We start from the raw sequence: 18,589 nt of genomic DNA on the forward strand, positions 1-18,589 counted from the left end.
CCACCGGCCTGGATTAAAGGCATGTGTTACTACTTCAGCTTCCATAATGCTCTCTTGATGGTGGTGTTGTGGATGACAGTGGTCTGGGAATGTAAAGGGGCTTAAAAGGGTCCCTTTTAGTTGGGCAGATGGCTCCTGGTGTAATAGCACTTGATACTCAGGCATGAGGACCGGAGTTCTAGTCCCAGCATCCATGCAGAAAGCCAGACACAGCACTGCAGGGAATGGAACCTGGCCACCAGCCCAGCTGAAACGTCTGCTCTCAAAGGAGAGTGATATAGCAGGACTCCCAGCAGCACAGGTGCACATGCGTACAGAGGCCAGTGAGGCGGCTTGAGGTAGTGGGCCAGCTGCCGGGGCTGACATGAGTTCAATCTGAGGGTAGTCACAATGTCCTCTGATCGTAACCCTGAAGCTTGGCACATGCTTGCCCTTCCCACCTCATGCACACAACAAAGAGTTAATTGAACAATCTAGCCAAGGGCAGTAGTGTGCTCACTTAATCCCAGCACTCAAGAGCCAGAGGCAGGTGAATTTTGAGTTTAAGCCAGGCCACTCACTCTCAAAAACAAAAACATTAAACTGAATTTGAGCAATGGTTCAGTGGTTAAGAGAGCTGGCTGCTCAGGTCCAGGCCCTAGCACCCCCACAATGGGCCCTCGCCACGGTTAACTCCTGTCTCGGGGTTAGATGGCCTAGTCTGGCTTCTTTGGGCACTACATACAGAAATCTTTGAAGGGTTCCTAGGGCCAAAAAGAAGGCTCAGTAGTAAGAGCATTTGCGGCAGTCATGAGGTTCCTGTCCCAGCAAACGACAAAGTGTGCTCCAAGTACACTTTAACCTCAGCTCCTGGCTCAGTGAGACCCAGTTTTAAAAGAACGAGGAGAGTAATAAATCAAGACTCCCTACAGGGAGCTGAAGAGCTGGCTCAGCGGTTAAGAGCACTGGCTGCTCTTCCAGAGGTCCTGAGTTCTATTCCCAAAAACCACATGGTGGCTCACAGCCATCTATAATGTGATCTGATGCCTTTTTCTGGCCTGCAGGTGCACATGCAGGTAGAACACTGTATACATAATAAATCTTTAAAAAAAAAAAAAATGACTCCCTACAGTCTTGCTCCTCTGGTCTTTCCCCTCATGCAAACATGCAACCCATCTTCCCAATGTCCCCTCCCCCAAATCCAAAGAGGAAAACTTGGTGTTGGCGTCTGTGAGAGGCAGAAGTGGAGCTGAGCGTAGGGCAATACAGTAGGAATGTGGCAAGGGACTTGCTGCAGCTGTGTAGAGGTTGTGAGTACGGTCTGTGGGCCCTGTCGTGTAGGATGTGACTGCAGTCTTGAAGTGTGAACCGGATCTGCGGGAGGGGGGGCGGGGGCTGCAGTCCAGCAGCACTGGTGAACGGGATATGGGGGCGGAGCTATAAACGGGGGGTAAGGGGCGTGGCTACAGCCAAGAGACTGCTGAGAAGTGGGAAGGGGCATGCTTACGGCCATACAATTGATGAATAGGGAGCTTCTGGGCGGAGTCTCGTGTGGGCGGGGCGGGACAGGGCTAGCGTAATGACCGGGAAACTAACTTGTAAGGGTGGCGGCGGGGCCTGTGTAGGGCGACCTTTGCGCGGGGCAGGACCCTGGCAACCCAGAGCTCAGACGCGCTGCGGTAGCGGAGCCAAGTGTCTCGGAGGCCGCGCCGGGGTCGGGGTGTCGCTGCCATGGACATCCCGCCGCTGGCCGGCAAGACCGCGGCGATGTCGCTCGGCGCCCTGCCAGTGTCCTACGCGCTCAACCAAGTCTCGGCGTTCACACAGTGAGTTTCATCGTGAGGACCACGGGGCTGGAGGGAGGCTGAAGGGTGGTGGAGCCCGAGAGGGTCGGAGCTGGGGAACGCCCCATGCAAGCAGAAATCCCTCTCAGGCCACACTGAAGCAGGAGGATGCTTGTAGTAGGTTTCTGGGGGAAAGTGTGAAGCCATAGTGGGTTGGGGCGGTTACCGGTATTCCAGGGATGCACCCCACACAGGTTCCAAAGTCGCCCAGGGTCAAAGTATTGTCCCAGATAAAGCCCTACTGAGCTCCTCCTGGCATGCATGCCCTGTTTCATTGCCTCCGTCTCAGGCCTAGAGTAACTTCCCCCCTAAATGCAATGGTCACCCTGTCTTCTATCTCTAGAAAGAGCCTGGAAGTCCAGCAAGCCCCTCACTCCAACGCTCAGCAGACCCAAACGGTGGAATAGAGAGGGCTTTAGCCATAGGTCTGACTCCCTGATACCAGACCTGTCTCCTGGGGATCGAGAGAGCCAAGTGCCCTCTGGGAGCCTCGGTCCCTTCATCTATCCAGGTCCCACTATAGTCATGGTTGAGGCTCACAAGTTCTGTGCAGTGTCAAGATCAGTGTTCTTGGCATTGCCAGTTAGGTAAAACCAACAAGAACTTCATGAAAAGTGTGCCTGGGTAGTGTAGAATTGAACAAAACCTTGTTGTGTGGCACTGGGCAAGTAGATTCCCTACTCTGGGTTTTGGTTTGTCTGTCCAGCTGTGTTACGGGAAGGCCCAGAGACCTAGCTTCCGTTGTCTCTGCAACTAGCTTACCTGCCTTATCAGATCGGTGAGGTGGATCTGGGCGAGGATAGGGTAGAGCAGTTGAAGGCATTTGGACTTTAGTATCCTCTGGGAATACTGGAGACCCTCCTCATCAGGGCCTGGCCACATGAGAGGTGAGCCTCCAAAGCTGACCAGGCAAATCCAAGTGAATGAATATCAGCAAATGATGGAATTACTGGAACTAACAGAAAGGAGTAGGGAAATCAAGGAGGGCTTCCAGGGGGGAGCAATATGAATGGGCCTTGAAGGACGAATAGAAGTTTGCCGAGTAGAAACCCTAAGCAAGAAGCCACCGGAGGAGAAGGCAAGTTTCCTTCTCCTTTGCTGATGCTTTCTGAATAACTCCTCCAGGAGGGATTCCAAGCATGGCCTCCCTGCGTTTTCCCCTCAGACCCCTGTGTGTGGTGCTGGTGAGTGCACTGATACTGGGTCTGCTCTTCATGGCCATCTTCAGCCTGTCTCATGGGGAGATCACCTATGACCCTCTCTATGCTGGTGAGTCACTGGGAGGTGGTGGGGAGCAGGGCTGGCTGGGCAAAGGCCTCCATTCTAGACTTGGGACCAACTAAGGACCTCCTCTTTGAGCGGTTCCTGTTAAACTGGAACGCAGAGGGCCCGGAATACCATTAGACTGGAAAGCCTCAAAGGTCCCCTCCTCCTCTTTCAGAGTTGGAACTCCCAAACAAACAAAAACAAAAAAAGCCGGATGTGGTGGCACAGGCCTTCAATCCCAGCACTAGGGAGGCAGAGACAGGCGGATTGCTGTGAGTTCAAGGCCAGCCTGGTCTACAAAGCAAGCCAAGGCTTCACAGGGAAACCCTGTTTCGAAAAAAAAAAAAAAGAAAGAAAAGAAAAGAAAAATCAAATCAAAACAAAAAAACAAGAGTTGGAACTTGATAGAGAAGCACTTATGTCTCTGGCATCAGACTAGGCCCACCCCAGCACTCATGTCACTCATGTAGTCTGAGCTGACCTTGAACACCTCATCTTCCTGCCTCTAACCAAGGGCTGAATGCTAGGACAACAATGGCACCTGTCCAGCTCCAGACCAGGGACTTCCGGCCCGAGCTGTGCCTTCCTCCATCACATATGTAGGATGAGGTGCTATTATGTTTGGCCTGGGCCTGGGAGCCTCGCTTGGTCACCTTTGTCCTGGACCTGACGTTTCAAGCCCAGTTATAAGCTGAAAAAAAGCTAGGTGTGTGGCCTGTGATCCCAGCACTTGGGAAGCTGCAGCAGCAGGGTTGCCATTTGTTCAAGGGCAAGCCTGGGCAACTGACAACGACGCTGCCGCTGTGTTAAAAGAGCAGAACCTGAGATTGCCCAGGCCCAGACTGGGTCTAGCCACGGCCATCCTCGGCCCTCGTCCTGCCCATGTCAACCCCACTCAACTGCTCGGCCCCACCCTCTCTCTGCAGTCTTTGTGATCTTCTCCTTCACCTCGTTGGTGGACCTTATCATTGCACTCCAAGAAGACGGCTTCATGATGGGATTTATGGATTTCTACACCAAGGAGGTAGGTGTGGGGTGGCGGCTGCGTGTGGTCCTTGCCCCACCATGCGTGCTCCTGAGTCCCACTCCTGCCCACAGGGCGAGCCCTACCTACGCACGGCACACGGCATCTTCATCTGCTACTGGGACGGTACTGTGCACTACTTGCTCTATCTGGCCATGGCCGGTGCCATCCGCAAAAGGTGAGGGGGAGACAGAAAGCTTGGGAACCCAGGAAGAAGCTGATTCCTGGGGTGGGTCCCAGGTCGCTGGGGAGCCAGAAGTGTTTGAGAGTGGGGTATGATCACCCAGGGGTGGCTAGGAGACTGTCAACAGGTGTGGCTGGCTGGAGACCCACTGGTTCCATTCCCAGCACTTATTGTCCCTGTGTGAGGTGCCATCCTAGCACATACTGAGCATGCTTAGGACCCATGTTCCATCCCCAGCTACCAAAAATAAAGCAAATAAATAGCCCCAGAGGGACCACTCAGAGCTAAAGAGGCAAGGTGGTCTCTGGGCCCTAGCAGGACCTTGAGATCGAGGGTTAGTGGCCCACAGCTAACTCCCTTCACTTCCCAGGAAAAGATACCGGAACCTTGGGCTCTACTGGCTGGGGTCCTTCGCCATGAGCCTCCTGGTGTTCCTCCCGGGCAACATCCTTGGTAAGGACACAGACTCTGAGACCCCACCCTCCCACACCAATAGCCCTGTGCCTTAGCCAGCAGCCAAGATACCCCTCTTGTCCCTTCCCACGTGGAAATAGAGGGGAGATGACATTAATCTTACTTCCTCTCCAAGCTACTGGACCATGATGTCAGGAATTTCCCAGAATGCTCTTCACACAGGAAAGGAGTTTTAGGGTGGCTGTAGTGAAGTCTTGTTCAGTAGGTCTTTGGAGGTAGGGCAGAGATGACATGTCCCAGGGTTGAAACGGGTCAGAAAGTGCTGAGCAAAGGAGGCCTCCAAGATGGGGAGCAAAGATATCCGTATTCAGAGGGTAAATTTAGTCAGGCTGGGGAAGGAAGATGCTGGGGAGCCATGGGGGGTGGGTCAGGAGAGCTTGAGCAAGGATAGTGTAACTCAAGATCAGGCCCTTCCGGCCTGGAGAGATGGCTCAGAGGTTAAGAGCACTCTGCCTGCTTTTCCAATGGTCCTGAGTTCAATTCACAGCAACCACATGGTGCCTCACAACCATCTACAATGAGATCTGGTGCCCTCTTCTGGCCTGCAGGCTCTCATAAATGGGGCCTGGAGAGATGGTTAAGAGCACTGTCTGCTCTTCAAGAGGTCCTGAGTTCAACTCCCAGCAACCACATGGTGCCTCACAACCATCTCTAATCTGATGCCTTCTTTTGGCCTGCAGGTATACATGCAGGCAGAGCACAGTATACATAATAAATAAATAAATAAATATTTGAGAGAGAAAAAAAAAAAAAAAAAAAAGATCAGGTGAGGCTCTTGCATGGGCCAGGTGCCACTGGGAGACCCTTCCTGAGTCACGTGCCCTCCCCACCCTGGCAGGTAAATACAGTTCAGAGATCAGACCTGCCTTCTTCCTTGCCATCCTGTACATGCTGGTGCCATGCTGGGCTGGTGTGAGGATCTTCAGCCAGCCCTGTGCACCAACCTCCTATACCCCCGACATGGTGAGTGCCACTGCCAACACCTGTCTGAGAATGGCTTTGGATCAAATGCTTTGTGTCAAGCCAGGTATGGTGTGGCCTATTATCCCAGCACTGGGGAGACTGAGGCCAGATTGCCATGAGTTAAACTCCAATATAGGTTTCATGGTAAGATTGTCTCAAAGCTCCACGGACTCAAATGTGGCTCAGCAGTAGAACACTGGCCTAGAATCCCCCAATAGGGGCTAGGAGTATGGCTCAGGGGTGGAACACCTACTCAGCCTATACAAGACCTTGGCTGAATCCTCAGCTCATGTCTAAATGACTGTCTACTTGGAAGAGCCTCCTTGGTTCTCAGGAAGATGAGAGGATCATTCATTGAGCATCTGCTGGGTTCCAGAGCTCTCTGGCTAGCTCTGACTTTCTCACATGGGGCAGGTACAGGAGGCACAGAAGAAAGGCCTCCTCCAGCGCCCAGCTGACCTGGCACTCATCATCTACCTCATCCCTGCCGCACTGTTCACCCTCTTCCGGGGCCTGGTGAGTCTGCCTTGGCTCCCCCCGCCCCTCGCCCCCCAACCCCCAGACTTCCTCTTTAGCCTGATTCTCCATTTCCTCATTGCTAAAAGGGCAGCGCTCTTCTATCTGATCACCCAAGGAAGTTCTTCACCAAGTCTGACCCTAATGTTTCTTGACAAACGCCTATTCCCTTACTGCAGACCCCTAGCCGAAGGGAGAGAAACGGGGAGGGCTGAGTGGGGCCAGGGTGATCGCTGTGGGTTCATCTTGAGAGCTGGAGCGGGAAGCAAGGGGCCTTGTGAGATGTTTTGACATGGACGGTGATTTTCTGTGTGTCTTAGGTGGTACTTGACTGCCCCACAGATGCCTGCTTCATCTATATCTACCAATATGAGCCATACCTGCGGGACCCCGTGGCCTACCCCAAGTTGCAGGTGGGAGGGCAGGTGGGAGGAGGGGGCTGTGGTCCCTGCCACCCATTCAGGTATGGCGGGCTCCAGACGTTCAAGGACACATCCCAGATGCACTCCAGGGTTTCATCCAGCCCCTTGGTCACCCCAGGATTTAAGAGTTCGTCTCATCCAGTCTCTGATTAGCCCAGCCTGAATCACATGCTCCTGTCAATTTAATTTGTTAGGCCAGAGTCCTGTACCATCTCTGTCGCTGACTGCAGACTTAGTGTGTGTAATGGGGGTTGGGGGGGGGCTCATTTCCTAGAAGACAGGGAGGAGCCTTATGTAGACACCCCACCCTGTGTCCTCATAGGCTGTGATCTCCCATAGATGCTGATTTATTTGTTCTATGCCCTACCTTTCTACTGCCTGGGTGCCTACGCCCTCATCTTCCCTGGCTGCTCCTGGCTGCCGGACTGGGCCTTGGTGTTTGCCGGAGCCATTGGCCAGGTAAGGGGTGGGGATAGGGTAGGGATAGGGTAGGGATAGTGATGAGGGACCCCAGTGCCGGTGCCTCAGAATTCCCTTCACTGGAGGAGATGGCAGGATATCCATGCCCCTAGCCCACAGGTAGCTCTCAGCCCCTAGTCAGAGCTCGAGAGAACCACATTGCAATATAAATCAGCTAGTTGTACAGTGCTTGCCCAGCGTGTGCAAGTGCGTAGCTTCTGTTCCCCACCACTGGGAAAACAACAACAACAAACTAACAAACACACCTGGAGGGAAGGAAGGGCTGAGAGGGGTCTGGGAGTGGAATGTTGTGGCCTGTGAACATAACCACAGGGAAGGCCATCTAGAAACAGGACCAGCATAGAGAGACAGCAAAGAGGGCATTGCTGGAGAGAGAGAAGAGAGCGTGGCTGGGCGTGGTGGCGCATGCCTTTAATCCCAGCTCCTCGGGAGGCAAAGGCAGGCGGATCGCTGTGAGTTCAAGGCCATCCTGGTCTACAAAGTGAGTTCAGGACAGCCAAAGCTACACAGAGAAACCCTGTCTCGAAAAACCAAGAGAGAGAGAAATTGGAGGTAGAAGTTGACAATTTTGAACTCTGGGTTCTGGGCATGTGAGGGAAGGTAGGGAGCCATAGGAGGTGTTTGAGCAATAGAGGCCCTGGAGCTGTTTCTGGTTTCCTGGAAAGAAGAGAAAAGCCTAGACCCAGCCAAGGCAGGGAGACCAAGGAAGGACTCACTACAGGCCTCTAACAGTTGTGAGGAGGAAGCGACAGGTCAGAGGCAGGGATATTTTAAGCTGGACAGTTGCTTTGGGGAGGGAATACATGGCCCAAGGGTGCTAGCCTGACCTGCGTTCTTTGCTTCCTGCATCCGTGCCAGGCACAGTTCTCACACATGGGCGCCTCCATGCACCTGCGCACACCCTTCACCTACCGCGTGCCGGAGGACGCCTGGGCCACCTTCTTTCTGAGCAACCTGTTGTTTGCACTGGGTCCCCACCTGCTGGCTTTCCGCTGCCTGTGGCGACCAGCCTTCTTCATGCACACACCGCCCTTGGAGCCCCAGGGCCAAGGCAAGAAGCAGCAGTGAGCGTGCGCACCTCTCCGCTAGGAACTCAACCTGTGCGGCCAGCCGGCTTTGCCCTCCACGGGTGGCTTGGCCCTTTTAAAGCTGGATGGACATCTGGGGGAAATTGCAATCCAGGCCAGAAAGGAGTATAGGAGACCCAGGGCAAGGGCCGGAAGGACTCTAATGCCCTCTCCTGTGATTTACCCATCACCTCCCCCTGTCCCTTTAATAAAAGCCCTTTTTATGTCTAGGATATCACTTCCTGTTTCAGGGAGCTGTAGCAAGGGACCATCTTCTTGAACCCCCACGATGAGAGAGCAGGGTGCTCACAGCTGCTGTGGCTGTCTGGGGGAATAAGGGGTGGGGGTGGGGCAGGACATGCCAAGTCGGCCTCTCAGTGGGTACACCATTCCATGTTCCAGATGGGAAAACTGAGGCTCCATGCATAAGGTCACACTGGGAAGAAGCCACAGCACAACAGGGGCTGTGGATGTGGCCCAGTCACACACAGAGTGCTTGCCGAGCGTTCCTATGCCCTGGTCACTCCCAGCACCACATGGACGGGGTTCCATGGTGCACATCTGTCGTCCTAGCACTGGGGAGATGGAGGCAGGAGGATCGGGCCAAAGGCGTTTGGCCACATAGCAAATTGGAGACCAGCCTGGAGCAATGTGTCAGTCAGTAAAGCGCACAAAGAACTGAGTCCCCCAGCGCCCACATCAAAGCCAGCAGCTGTCACTGGAGAGAGGGTGGGACACAGAATCCTTAGAGCTCACTAGCCAGCCAACTCCAGGCTCAGTAAGATACCCTGCCCTCAAATCAGGTAGAAGCTGGCCTTGGTGGTGCATGCCGGTTAATCTCAGCACTCAGGAAGCAGAGGCAGGCGGATCTCTACATTCTAGGCCAGTCCGGTCTACATAGTAAGCTCCAGGCTAGTCAGGATTGTCTCAAACAAACAAACAGTAAAGGCTAGTAAAGAACACACCTAATGTTGACCTACACACACCTGTATGTTCACACACAGGTGCAATGCAAACATACCACACACACACACACACACACACACACACACACACACACACCCCTAACCAAATAGGAAAGTTGGGTTTTTGTTTTTGGGTTTGTTTGTTAGTTTTGTTTTGTTTTGTTTTGGGGTTTTTCGAGTCAGGGTCTCTCTGTGTAGCCTTGGCTGTCCTGGACTCGCTTTGTAGACCAGGCTGGCCTGGAACTCACAGCGATCCGCCTGCCTCTGCCTCCCAAGTGCTGAGATTAAAAGTGTGTGCCACCACGGTGTTAGGCATCTGGTGGATGCCATGAAGGCTGCTGCCCTGGGCCTCCACGTGCTAGATGAAGACCTACAGGAAGTGAAGATCTGGCCGGAGGTTGCACCTAGACACAGCTAAGTTAGGAACTGGGCTCCGGCCTAGCTTGGGCTCACTTTCCAGAGCAGCGGTTGCTCGCTGGGCAGCAGAGGGCTGGAATAGGATTCTCTGTTTCCTGTTTTATTTTAACCTGGAAACTGTGTGAAGAGTGTGGTTTAAAAATGGCGGGGTGGTCAGCGCTCCTGGCCAGGACCGACCGTTCACCACAGTCATCACAGACTCTGCCTACCCATGCAGGCTGAGCGATTGATCGCAGGCCTCCCTACGTGCTACAGACCTGTCCCTCTGGGTCCCCATGTTAGAGGCCAGGTTTCCAGTGTGATTGCCCAGTGAGCAGATGGGCAAACCAAGGCTGGCAGGCAAGCCCTGTAGCCAAGCCGCTCTGCTGGGGAAGACTTACTCCAGCCCATCATTCTAGAAAATTGGTATAGCGTCGGGCTATGGAGCCCAGTCAGGCCTCCTCTTCCCAATGTAGCCCAAGGTAACTTACCTCCCCTAGTTTGGTTTTTTGAGACAGATTCTCTCTGTTATGTAGCCCTGGCTGTCCTAGAACTTGCTCAAACTCATAGAGATCAAACTGTGTCTGCCTCCCAAGTGTTGGGATTAGAAGTGTGTGCCACCAACCAAGCACCAAATGTGTAATCCAGGCTGGCTTCAAACTCATGATCCTCCTGCCTCCACATCTTGTCTCTTTAGTGTGCCTTACCAGCATGCATATCACAACTGGCCCAAGGTGACTTTGAACTCCTAACCCTGCTCCTGCCTCCATGCTGATAAAAGGACCAGTATGCATCACTACCCTTGCTTTATGCAGCGCTGGAGAGCCTTCAGCTCCCACCTCCAGCTGATGCGTGGCCTGGGTATAGGCCAGGCTAGCCCCAAGCATAGGCCAGGCTAGCCCCAAGCATGTTGTTTACTTGCCTCAGCCTTTTAATGCCGGGGTTACAAACTATGGCTCTAATCCTGTAATCCCTCCTACCTTTATTCCTTCTCGTCCCAGGCTAGCCTAGAGCTCAGTAAGTAGCAGAGGGTGACTTTGAACTGATGACTCTCTCCTTCCCCCTCCTGAGTTCTTGGGTCACAAGGCTAGCCAGCCTCAGTTTACCCGTCTGCTTACTGGGTGGCTATATGGGACTCCTGGGCTGCAGAATGCTCATTATTAGAGGCGTGGAGCGCCAACTCAGTCTCGTGAGACACCTCCGTTGACCAAGGTAGCCTTCATGGCTGAGAGGTTGCCCTGGGCCACTACCACGGTGCTCCCTTCTTAGCAGTGCCTAGGCTGCACCTGCTACCCCAACCTTCATGCGGCGCGCACGCGCGGTCCCTTTAATGCCCCAAGCGCCCTCCTCCCCTTGCAGGCAGATGCCAGGATTGCGCTGCCCGTGGGACTTGCTGGCCAGACCGCTGTGCGCGTGCGCAGTCGGGAAGCGCACGGGTCGCTCGGCGGGGGCCACGACCAGGATGGTGAGTGTCGTGCTGCACTGGGTTCCCGAATCTCTCATTTGTCTCTGTCTCTCTCCTCTCTGTCTCTCTCTACCCTCTCTTCTCTTCCTCTTGCCTGTTCTTTTTTTCTTTGGCACTTTCCCCTTCTCTGCTCGTTCAGTGTCTCCCCCCCTTATTTTGGGGGGCAGTGGGGGGAAGAGAGTGCTCACTTATTTCTTTTCCCTGTCTCTTCACACCAGTCTCTCCTTCCTCTGCCTAAGTCTGTCTTTCTCTGCAGCTGATTCTACGTCTCTGTCTCATCTCTCCATCTCGTCTCTGTGTCTCCATCTCTGTCTCCGAGTCTCTGTATTTCGTCTCGGGGTCTCCGTCTCTGGGTCTCTCTCTCTGGGTCTTCATGTCTCGCCCCCACTATCTCTCCCGGCCTGGATCCGTAGCCCGCTGTTTCCCCCTCCTCCCCCATCCTGTCCCGCTGTCCCCAGCCCCCGCTCAGGCTGCCGGGCTTGCTGCAGTCTCCTGGCGCGCGGATAACCTTGCGGCCCGGGTGCACGCTGCTGCTCCCCCTCCCGTGCGCTCCAGCTCCCGTAGCCGGGGCCGGGACTTAGGGAAAGGCGAGAGGTGTCACCTGACCCTCAGGCAGCTTCACCGACCCTGTGCAGCTGGCCCCCTTTGGGGAGGGCAGGCGGAGCCAGGGGTGGTCCGGGCAGTGCAGCTGGACACAGCTCCTGTGCCCGCAGGCGTGTGCTCCGGCGGCCCTCGGTCCCCGCGCGCTCTGGGCTGTCGCTTGGGGACTCCTGCTCCTGGTCCCCCTGCCTGCCGGGGCACAGCGTGGCAGGAAGAAAGTCGTGCACGTGCTGGGTGAGTCTTGTCCGCTGGCCGTCACCGCCCCCCTCCTCCTCCGCCGCGCGCGCGCACACACACACACACACACACACAAGCGGTGGCCAACAGTGAACGACAGGGGTGGGGTCGGGTGGCGGATTGCGGTGGCCCTCTACACTCAGTATCCTCAGAGCTCCTTTCCCACCGTAGACCTACATCCCCTCTCTGGGTCCCCCACCCCCTTCCGCACCTTTGATCTCTGATTGGTCACCCGCAGAGGGCGAGTCCGGCTCCGTGGTGGTGCAGACGGCGCCCGGGCAGGTGGTGAGCCACCGCGGTGGCACCATCGTTTTACCCTGCCGTTACCACTATGAGGCGGCCGCCCACGGCCACGACGGCGTCCGCCTCAAGTGGACGAAGGTGGTAGACCCATTGGCTTTCGCCGACGTCTTCGTGGCTCTGGGCCCTCAGCATCGAGCCTTCGGTCCCTACCGAGGGCGAGCCCAGCTGCAGAACGACGGGCCAGGGGACGCCTCCCTGGTCCTCCGAAATGTCACCCTGCAGGACTACGGGCGCTATGAATGCGAGGTCACCAACGAACTGGAGGATGACGCCGGCATGGTCAAGCTGGATCTGGAAGGTGACCGCAGCATGGGCAGAGAGAAAGGGGGACAGTACGAGACCAACCGAATCAAGTTGTCGCCGTAGAGATTTTGTTGGGCAGAGGAATAGTTCATTTAAAACTATCTATTACACCTTGTATTTATACATATGTACGTGAGTGTATGCCACGTGTATGCATATGGTCGAGGCCAGAGAGGCCTCTGATCCCCTGGAGCTGGAGTTACAGGTGGTCGTGAGCTGCCTGGTCTCGGCGTGAGGAACAGAACTCTCTTCTGGCTGGACCAGAAGAAAGAGGTTCCCCGTTTCTTCCGTTCGTTATGCAGCCCTGCTGTCCTGGAACCCACTATTGTTTTTGTTTTTCTGCTGCTGAGCTGTCTCTCCAGCCCCAGCTTTATGATTGAGACATGGTTTAATGAGACCCAAGTTGCCTTTGAACTCATGATTTTTAAAGAAAAAAATCTTGATGGGGGGGGCACGGTGCACACGCACATGCACACCTGCTGTTTTATGGAGGTCACCAACAACATGCAGCCGCATTCTCTATTTCCACCAAGTAGGTCCTGGAATAGAACTCTGGTTGTCAGGGTTCGTGGCAAGTGCCCTTAGCTTCTGAGCCACTTCCCCAGCCTCCCCGGTCACTTTAACAATGGCGAATCATAGCAGCTGCTTTCTGTTTGCCAGGCACTTAGCTGAGGGCTCTCTAGAGCTTCTCATTTAATTTCCCCAAATCCCCAAGGTAGGCAGCTATTAACCTGGAGAGAAGCTGTCGCAAGGAAGCTATGATGTTGCCCTGGGCATCTGTAAGTGAGGGATGTGGCCGAGATTCCATGTCCGTCCATCAGACTCTAGCTTTGCATCCTGTCCTGGGATTGCTGGTCCTTAAGCACAGAACTGCTCCAGAGAGGGAGAAACAAATTCAGAGATGTCAGACTGAAGTTGGAAAGCACTTTAAATAATACTGGCATATCAAAGGGCTTAGCACCCTGCCCAATTTTCTCAATAGGGGTCCTGCGCTCGCAACAGGCATTTCCAGCTCCGCGGTCACTTTGGGAAGGGATTCAGTTCTGGCGGGTTGTCAGAACGTTGAGACTGAGGAGGATTAAGAGTTGAGTTTTGACAACCTGATGTGGTGGTGCAGGCCTATAATAGCAGCACTCAGGAGGCGGAGGCAGGTGGATCTCTGAGTTTGAGGCCAGCTTGGTCTACAGAGCAAGTCCAGGACAGCCAAGGCTACATAATGTCTCGAAAAAACAAAAATAAACAAACAAAAAAGTTGAGATTTGAAAGATGAATGAGTTAGGTTTAGGGCTGGAGAGATGGCTCAGTGGTTAAGAACACTGTCTGCTCCGCTGAAGGACCCGGGTTCCATTCCTAGCACCCACATGGCAGCTCACAACTATCTGTAATTCCAGTTCCAAAGGATCTGACACCCCCACACCAATGCACATAAAATAAAATTAAATAAAAAAAATTTTTAAGTGTTAGGCTGGTGGAGGAGGATAGAAAGAACACGAGCAAGGGTCGCTGACCATAGAAGAGGAGTGATTAAAGTATGTTATGAGGAGGAACAAGTCCCAAACTTAAATCAAAAGACCCATAATGGGTGTGAGCCAGTCAAAGTTGCGGCCGGTTCTGAGGGCCAGAGAGAAGAATGAACTGGAAGGTTCTGGTTCGTATAAGGTGCGTGAGAACACGGGGCGGAGGGGAAGACTGACAAATTCCCATTCGTTTTCATCCAGGCGTGGTTTTCCCCTATCACCCGCGCGGAGGCCGCTACAAGATGACTTTCGCGGAAGCACAGCGCGCTTGCGCCGAACAAGATGGCATTCTGGCGTCCGCCGAGCAGCTGCACGCGGCCTGGCGCGATGGCCTGGACTGGTGCAATGCCGGATGGCTACGCGATGGCTCTGTGCAGTACCCGGTGAGCCAGGCCCGGGAGGCCTGTGGCGGGGCTGGGAGCCCTGGAGCTGGTGGCGGCACCACCGGGGGCGTGCGCAACTATGGATATCGTCATAACGCCGAGGAACGCTACGATGCCTTCTGCTTCACGTCCAACCTCCCAGGTGAGTTAAACCCTTTCTCAAGAAGAGGGAGACTGGTGCCCAGGGCCTCGGCCCCACTTGTCTGAAGTGAGCTCCCACCCTTAAGTACATAGGCTCCCCCCATGAAGGAACCCTTCCCTCTTTTCTCTCTACCCTGGAAGGAGGCCCACCCCTCAAATTCAAAAGACCCCTCCCTAAAGGGACACCTGCCTCTTATGCACCGGCCCTGACCCATGGAGGGTAGCCACACCCCTGGGCGCATAGCTCCGGCCCCCTAGGAGGAGGCCCGCCCCAGGCGCATATGCCCACTACAGGGAAACCCACCCCAAATGCGCTATCTCCGACCCTTTGAGGAAGACTGGCCCTAACAGCCTAGGTCCTGCCTCAGAAACATAGACAAGAGTTAAGCCCCATCCTTCAGGGTTTAGGCTCCTTTCTCTTGAAGGGAGACCCACCCCCAATAGGCTCTGCCCCAAGGAGAGAGGCCATTTCAAGTGCATAGCCCCGCCCCCTAGAGGAAGGCCAGTCCGGAAAGCATAGGTAGGGTCTACCCCCGCCCCCCGCCCGGGTTGGAGGTCCGTTTCAAGAGCATAGACCCGGGCCGGGCATGGTGGCACATGCCTTTAATCCCAGAACTCGGGAGGCGGAGGCAGATGAATCTCTGTGAGTTCGAGGCCAGCCTGGTCTACAAAGTGAGTCCAGGACAGCCAAGGCTACACAGAGAAACCTTGCCTCGAACCCTTCCCCCACCCCGAAAAGAAAAGACTGTAGACCTGGTCCCTAAGAACACAGATCCTATGCCTAAGGCTGGGTGCACTGGCGAAAACTTTCCAAAAAGTAAGTCCCGTCCCAAATACGGGAGGCCTGCCCAATGGACGGATATCTCCCCTGAAGTGCGTGGACTTTGCTTCCAAGAGCATCGGCCCCACCCCTAAGTGAACAGGCCCCGCCCCTCCTCCTTCCTCGGCGCTGCAAGAAAGGCGGCTTTTCAGGGCTGCCACAGGGGGGCAGTGAAATGCCACATGGCACCCGCAGCGCACGGGCAGATTGTAGGGAACGGGTGCAGGAGCTCGGCCCTGCTGCCCGGTGCTGACGTGCTCCCGGGTCCCGCAGGCCGCGTGTTCTTCCTGAAGCCACTGAGGCCGGTGGCCTTGGCCGGGGCGGCGCGTGCGTGCGCGGCGCGGGGTGCGACGGTGGCCAAGGTTGGGCAGCTGTTCGCCGCATGGAAGCTGCAGCTGTTGGACCGCTGCACCGCAGGCTGGCTGGCGGATGGCAGCGCGCGCTACCCCATCGTGAATCCTCGAACTCGCTGCGGGGGCCCTCGGCCCGGCGTGCGTAGCCTCGGTTTCCCCGATGCCTCCCGACGCCTGTTCGGTGTCTACTGCTACCGTGCTCCGGGTGCCCCAGACCCGGCTCCAGGAGGCTGGGGCTGGGGCTGGGCAGGCGGAGGAGGCTGGGCTGGAGGGTCGAGGGACCCGGCTGCCTGGACCCCGCTGCGTGTCTAAGACCTGGGAGGATCTTTTGGGGATGTTGGTGGCTGATCCAGTGGCCCTACGCAACTCCTGGATACAGCCCACGCCTCAGCGATCCCTTGAACACACGACACACCCCTGCGGTGAGCTGCAAGCTGACCCAGCTACTTGTGGTCTTTGGACACTGAATACACCTCCTAAGGTTTCCTGGATACGTGACATACCCCTGTGGTGAACTGCAGGCTGACCCACCTGGTGTGGTCCTTGGTCACTGACTATGGCGCCCTTTTAGGTTCCCTGAGAGTGGCCAACCCCACTTCTTTGGATAGTGGGTGCCCCATGGTTCAGACTTTGTCTTGAAGGGCCACTTTTGCTCCCCCAACCCCACGATCCCAGTAGACTGGCAGGACCCCACGGTTTCCTAAAAATAAGCCACCCTTCTATGGCTTCCTGGAAAACAAGTGGACACTCCCCTCAGCCACCTGGAGGCTGGACCCCCAGGATTAAGTGGAGACTGGCCACACAAACCTTCTGCGTTTCCTGGGAGCTGGAAAACTGGTCTTGGATAGTCAGCTGTCCTCTGACTTCTCCCCGTCACCTGGTGAAGAAACAGAAAACTTACAGGTCACACAAGGTGGCTGCCCTGTGCTGGCAGGTGACCCAGAGGCTGGGTGTTGCCACTCTTCCAGAGAGAGAGAGAGTCTCTTTAAGTTTCCAACATGCCTTGTGCCCGGGTCACTGTGGAGGACAGCCCCAACACCTCTTGCTTCGTGGGAGAATGTCTCCAGCTGGCTCCCAGGAACAGTGGCCATGTACCCCTCAGGTATTTCTCTGGCCAGAGAGTAGACTCACCTGAATGTCCCTTCCCCAGGCTTCTTGGGGTCTGTCACCAAAGAGATCATTCCCAAAAATGTCACTTGCTATAGAGACAAGTTGCTCGGCTTTTTAAGGTCACAAAGGCCACCAATACGGCCTTACCTGTTCTCTCACCCATAACACCCACTGAAAGAGTGCATCCAACCTTCCTCTGTAACCATGGCTACCACACGTTTCCTTTCTCACTAGCCTAGAGCCCAGACACCTACCACTCCATTTCTGGCTATCTCCCCCTCCCTCACCCCCGCACCCGCCATGGATCTCTGGCTTCCCCACAGGGTGTCCTCAGGGTCACCCAGCATTCAGTTCTCCAGACCTCTCCATGGAAACAGCTGCCGCTTTCCCAAGGTGCACCTCCCACTCCTCTTGGCTGTCCAAGTCCCGCCCCCAGACCCCCTTGGACCTCACAACTGTTGCCATGGAGACCGAACTCTGGTGTCCAAGGTAACAGAAACACCTGTCCCTCCAAGGCTTTCCCTCCAGGGTCTTGTCCAGCCCAGCTGTCGCCATAGAGACCGTCAGTGTCTCCATGACAACTGACCTGCAGTTCTCAGGAACTTCTTGCTGCTGGCAGAGCACCTCCGACTGGAGCTGCTGACTGTGTTCCTCAGGCGCCTGACAAATATTCCTTCTTCACACGAGCTCAGGCGGGACTCCGCTTCCGGAGCAGCTGCCTACCGCCATTCCTTTGCATGATAAATTCTACCAGGCAGTTAGCTGAGCACGAGCCACCGCTGCAACCACCCCCCCCCCCCCACCCCCGCCTCCAGCATTTTAATTATCTCCCCGCCCCCGCAGACGAGGAAACTGAGGCTGTGGTACTGCACAAGGCTGGAGTTTTCCTTCCTTGGAGATGAAAGAGGATGGGATGTTCCAAAACCCACCAATTCAACCGGTTTCTGAGGGCCCATGTGTGCTCAAGGGTCAAGACCAGCTCAAAGGCAGCCTAAAGACTGTGCATCCACAGGACCATAGGGATGCAGGCGCTCCCAGCTCAGAGATGCTGCTAGTGCCCCTGCCCTCACCACCCCGCCTGCCCCACCCTTGAGACTAGAAGCCATGTGGCTGCGGGCTCAAACCCCACCTTTTGTTCTAAGATGTGCGACCAAATGGCTGAACTTACCCGGGCTGTTTTCTTCCCTGGAGCGGGACTGTGCTGAGGTCCCCAGCAGTGCAGCCTGCAGCCCAGGGTCCAATAAACCGTTGTCCCTTCTAATGGATGAGACACACGCCTGCCAGTTACCTCTGTGTCAGTGCCGGGCCTTCTCAGACCTGACTGGAAAGCAGCTCCCCTCCTTTTTCAGTGTCCCTTCAACATAGAAACGCAGAATGGTTTATCAGGTGTCAAGATCAGGACCCTGTGAGATACTGTCTGACCTCATGTGCACTGTGGCATGTGTGCATACACAGCCATAAAATTTTAATGTAATAATGTAATTTTTGAAAAATGTGTTAAGTCAGGATCTGGTTGTAGAATTGGGGTAACCATCTATTTTTCTTTTTCCAGCTTTTCTTTTTCTTTCTTTCTTTCTTTTTTCCCCCCTTGTTTTTTGAGACAGGGTTTCTCTGTGTATCCTTGGCTGTCTTGGACTTGCTTTGTAGAGCAGGCTGGCCTTGAACTTACACTGATCCACCTGCCTCTACTTCCCAGAGTAGTGGGATTAAAGCCATGAGCTACTATGACTGGCTTGTTTTTTATTTTTATTTTTATTATTTTTTAAATTTTTTTGTT

The 18,589-nt window shown here is 54.9% G+C and overlaps 2 protein-coding genes across 2 annotated transcripts; both read left to right on the forward strand.

Annotated features, from left to right (window-relative positions):
- Window positions 1-1,620: 1,620 nt before the first annotated feature.
- Tm6sf2 (transmembrane 6 superfamily member 2) lies at window positions 1,621-8,472 on the forward strand. The gene is made up of 10 exons (XM_051169630.1): window positions 1,621-1,805; window positions 2,989-3,092; window positions 4,016-4,113; window positions 4,188-4,291; window positions 4,668-4,750; window positions 5,610-5,734; window positions 6,149-6,250; window positions 6,571-6,663; window positions 7,012-7,131; window positions 8,011-8,472. The coding sequence occupies exons 1-10, from the start codon at window positions 1,711-1,713 to the stop codon at window positions 8,218-8,220; spliced, it is 1,134 nt and encodes a 377-aa protein (XP_051025587.1). The 5' UTR covers window positions 1,621-1,710; the 3' UTR covers window positions 8,221-8,472.
- Window positions 8,473-10,932: 2,460 nt separating this feature from the next.
- Hapln4 (hyaluronan and proteoglycan link protein 4) lies at window positions 10,933-16,257 on the forward strand. Its single transcript, XM_051169880.1, has 5 exons — window positions 10,933-11,045; window positions 11,759-11,879; window positions 12,121-12,483; window positions 14,207-14,530; window positions 15,623-16,257. Exons 1-5 carry the CDS (start codon window positions 10,944-10,946, stop codon window positions 16,012-16,014), a joined length of 1,302 nt encoding a protein of 433 aa, XP_051025837.1. The 5' UTR covers window positions 10,933-10,943; the 3' UTR covers window positions 16,015-16,257.
- Window positions 16,258-18,589: the final 2,332 nt, after the last annotated feature.

This window comes from Acomys russatus, chromosome 27 (assembly GCF_903995435.1).
Source record: "Acomys russatus chromosome 27, mAcoRus1.1, whole genome shotgun sequence".
NCBI classification, from domain to species: domain Eukaryota; kingdom Metazoa; phylum Chordata; class Mammalia; order Rodentia; family Muridae; genus Acomys; species Acomys russatus.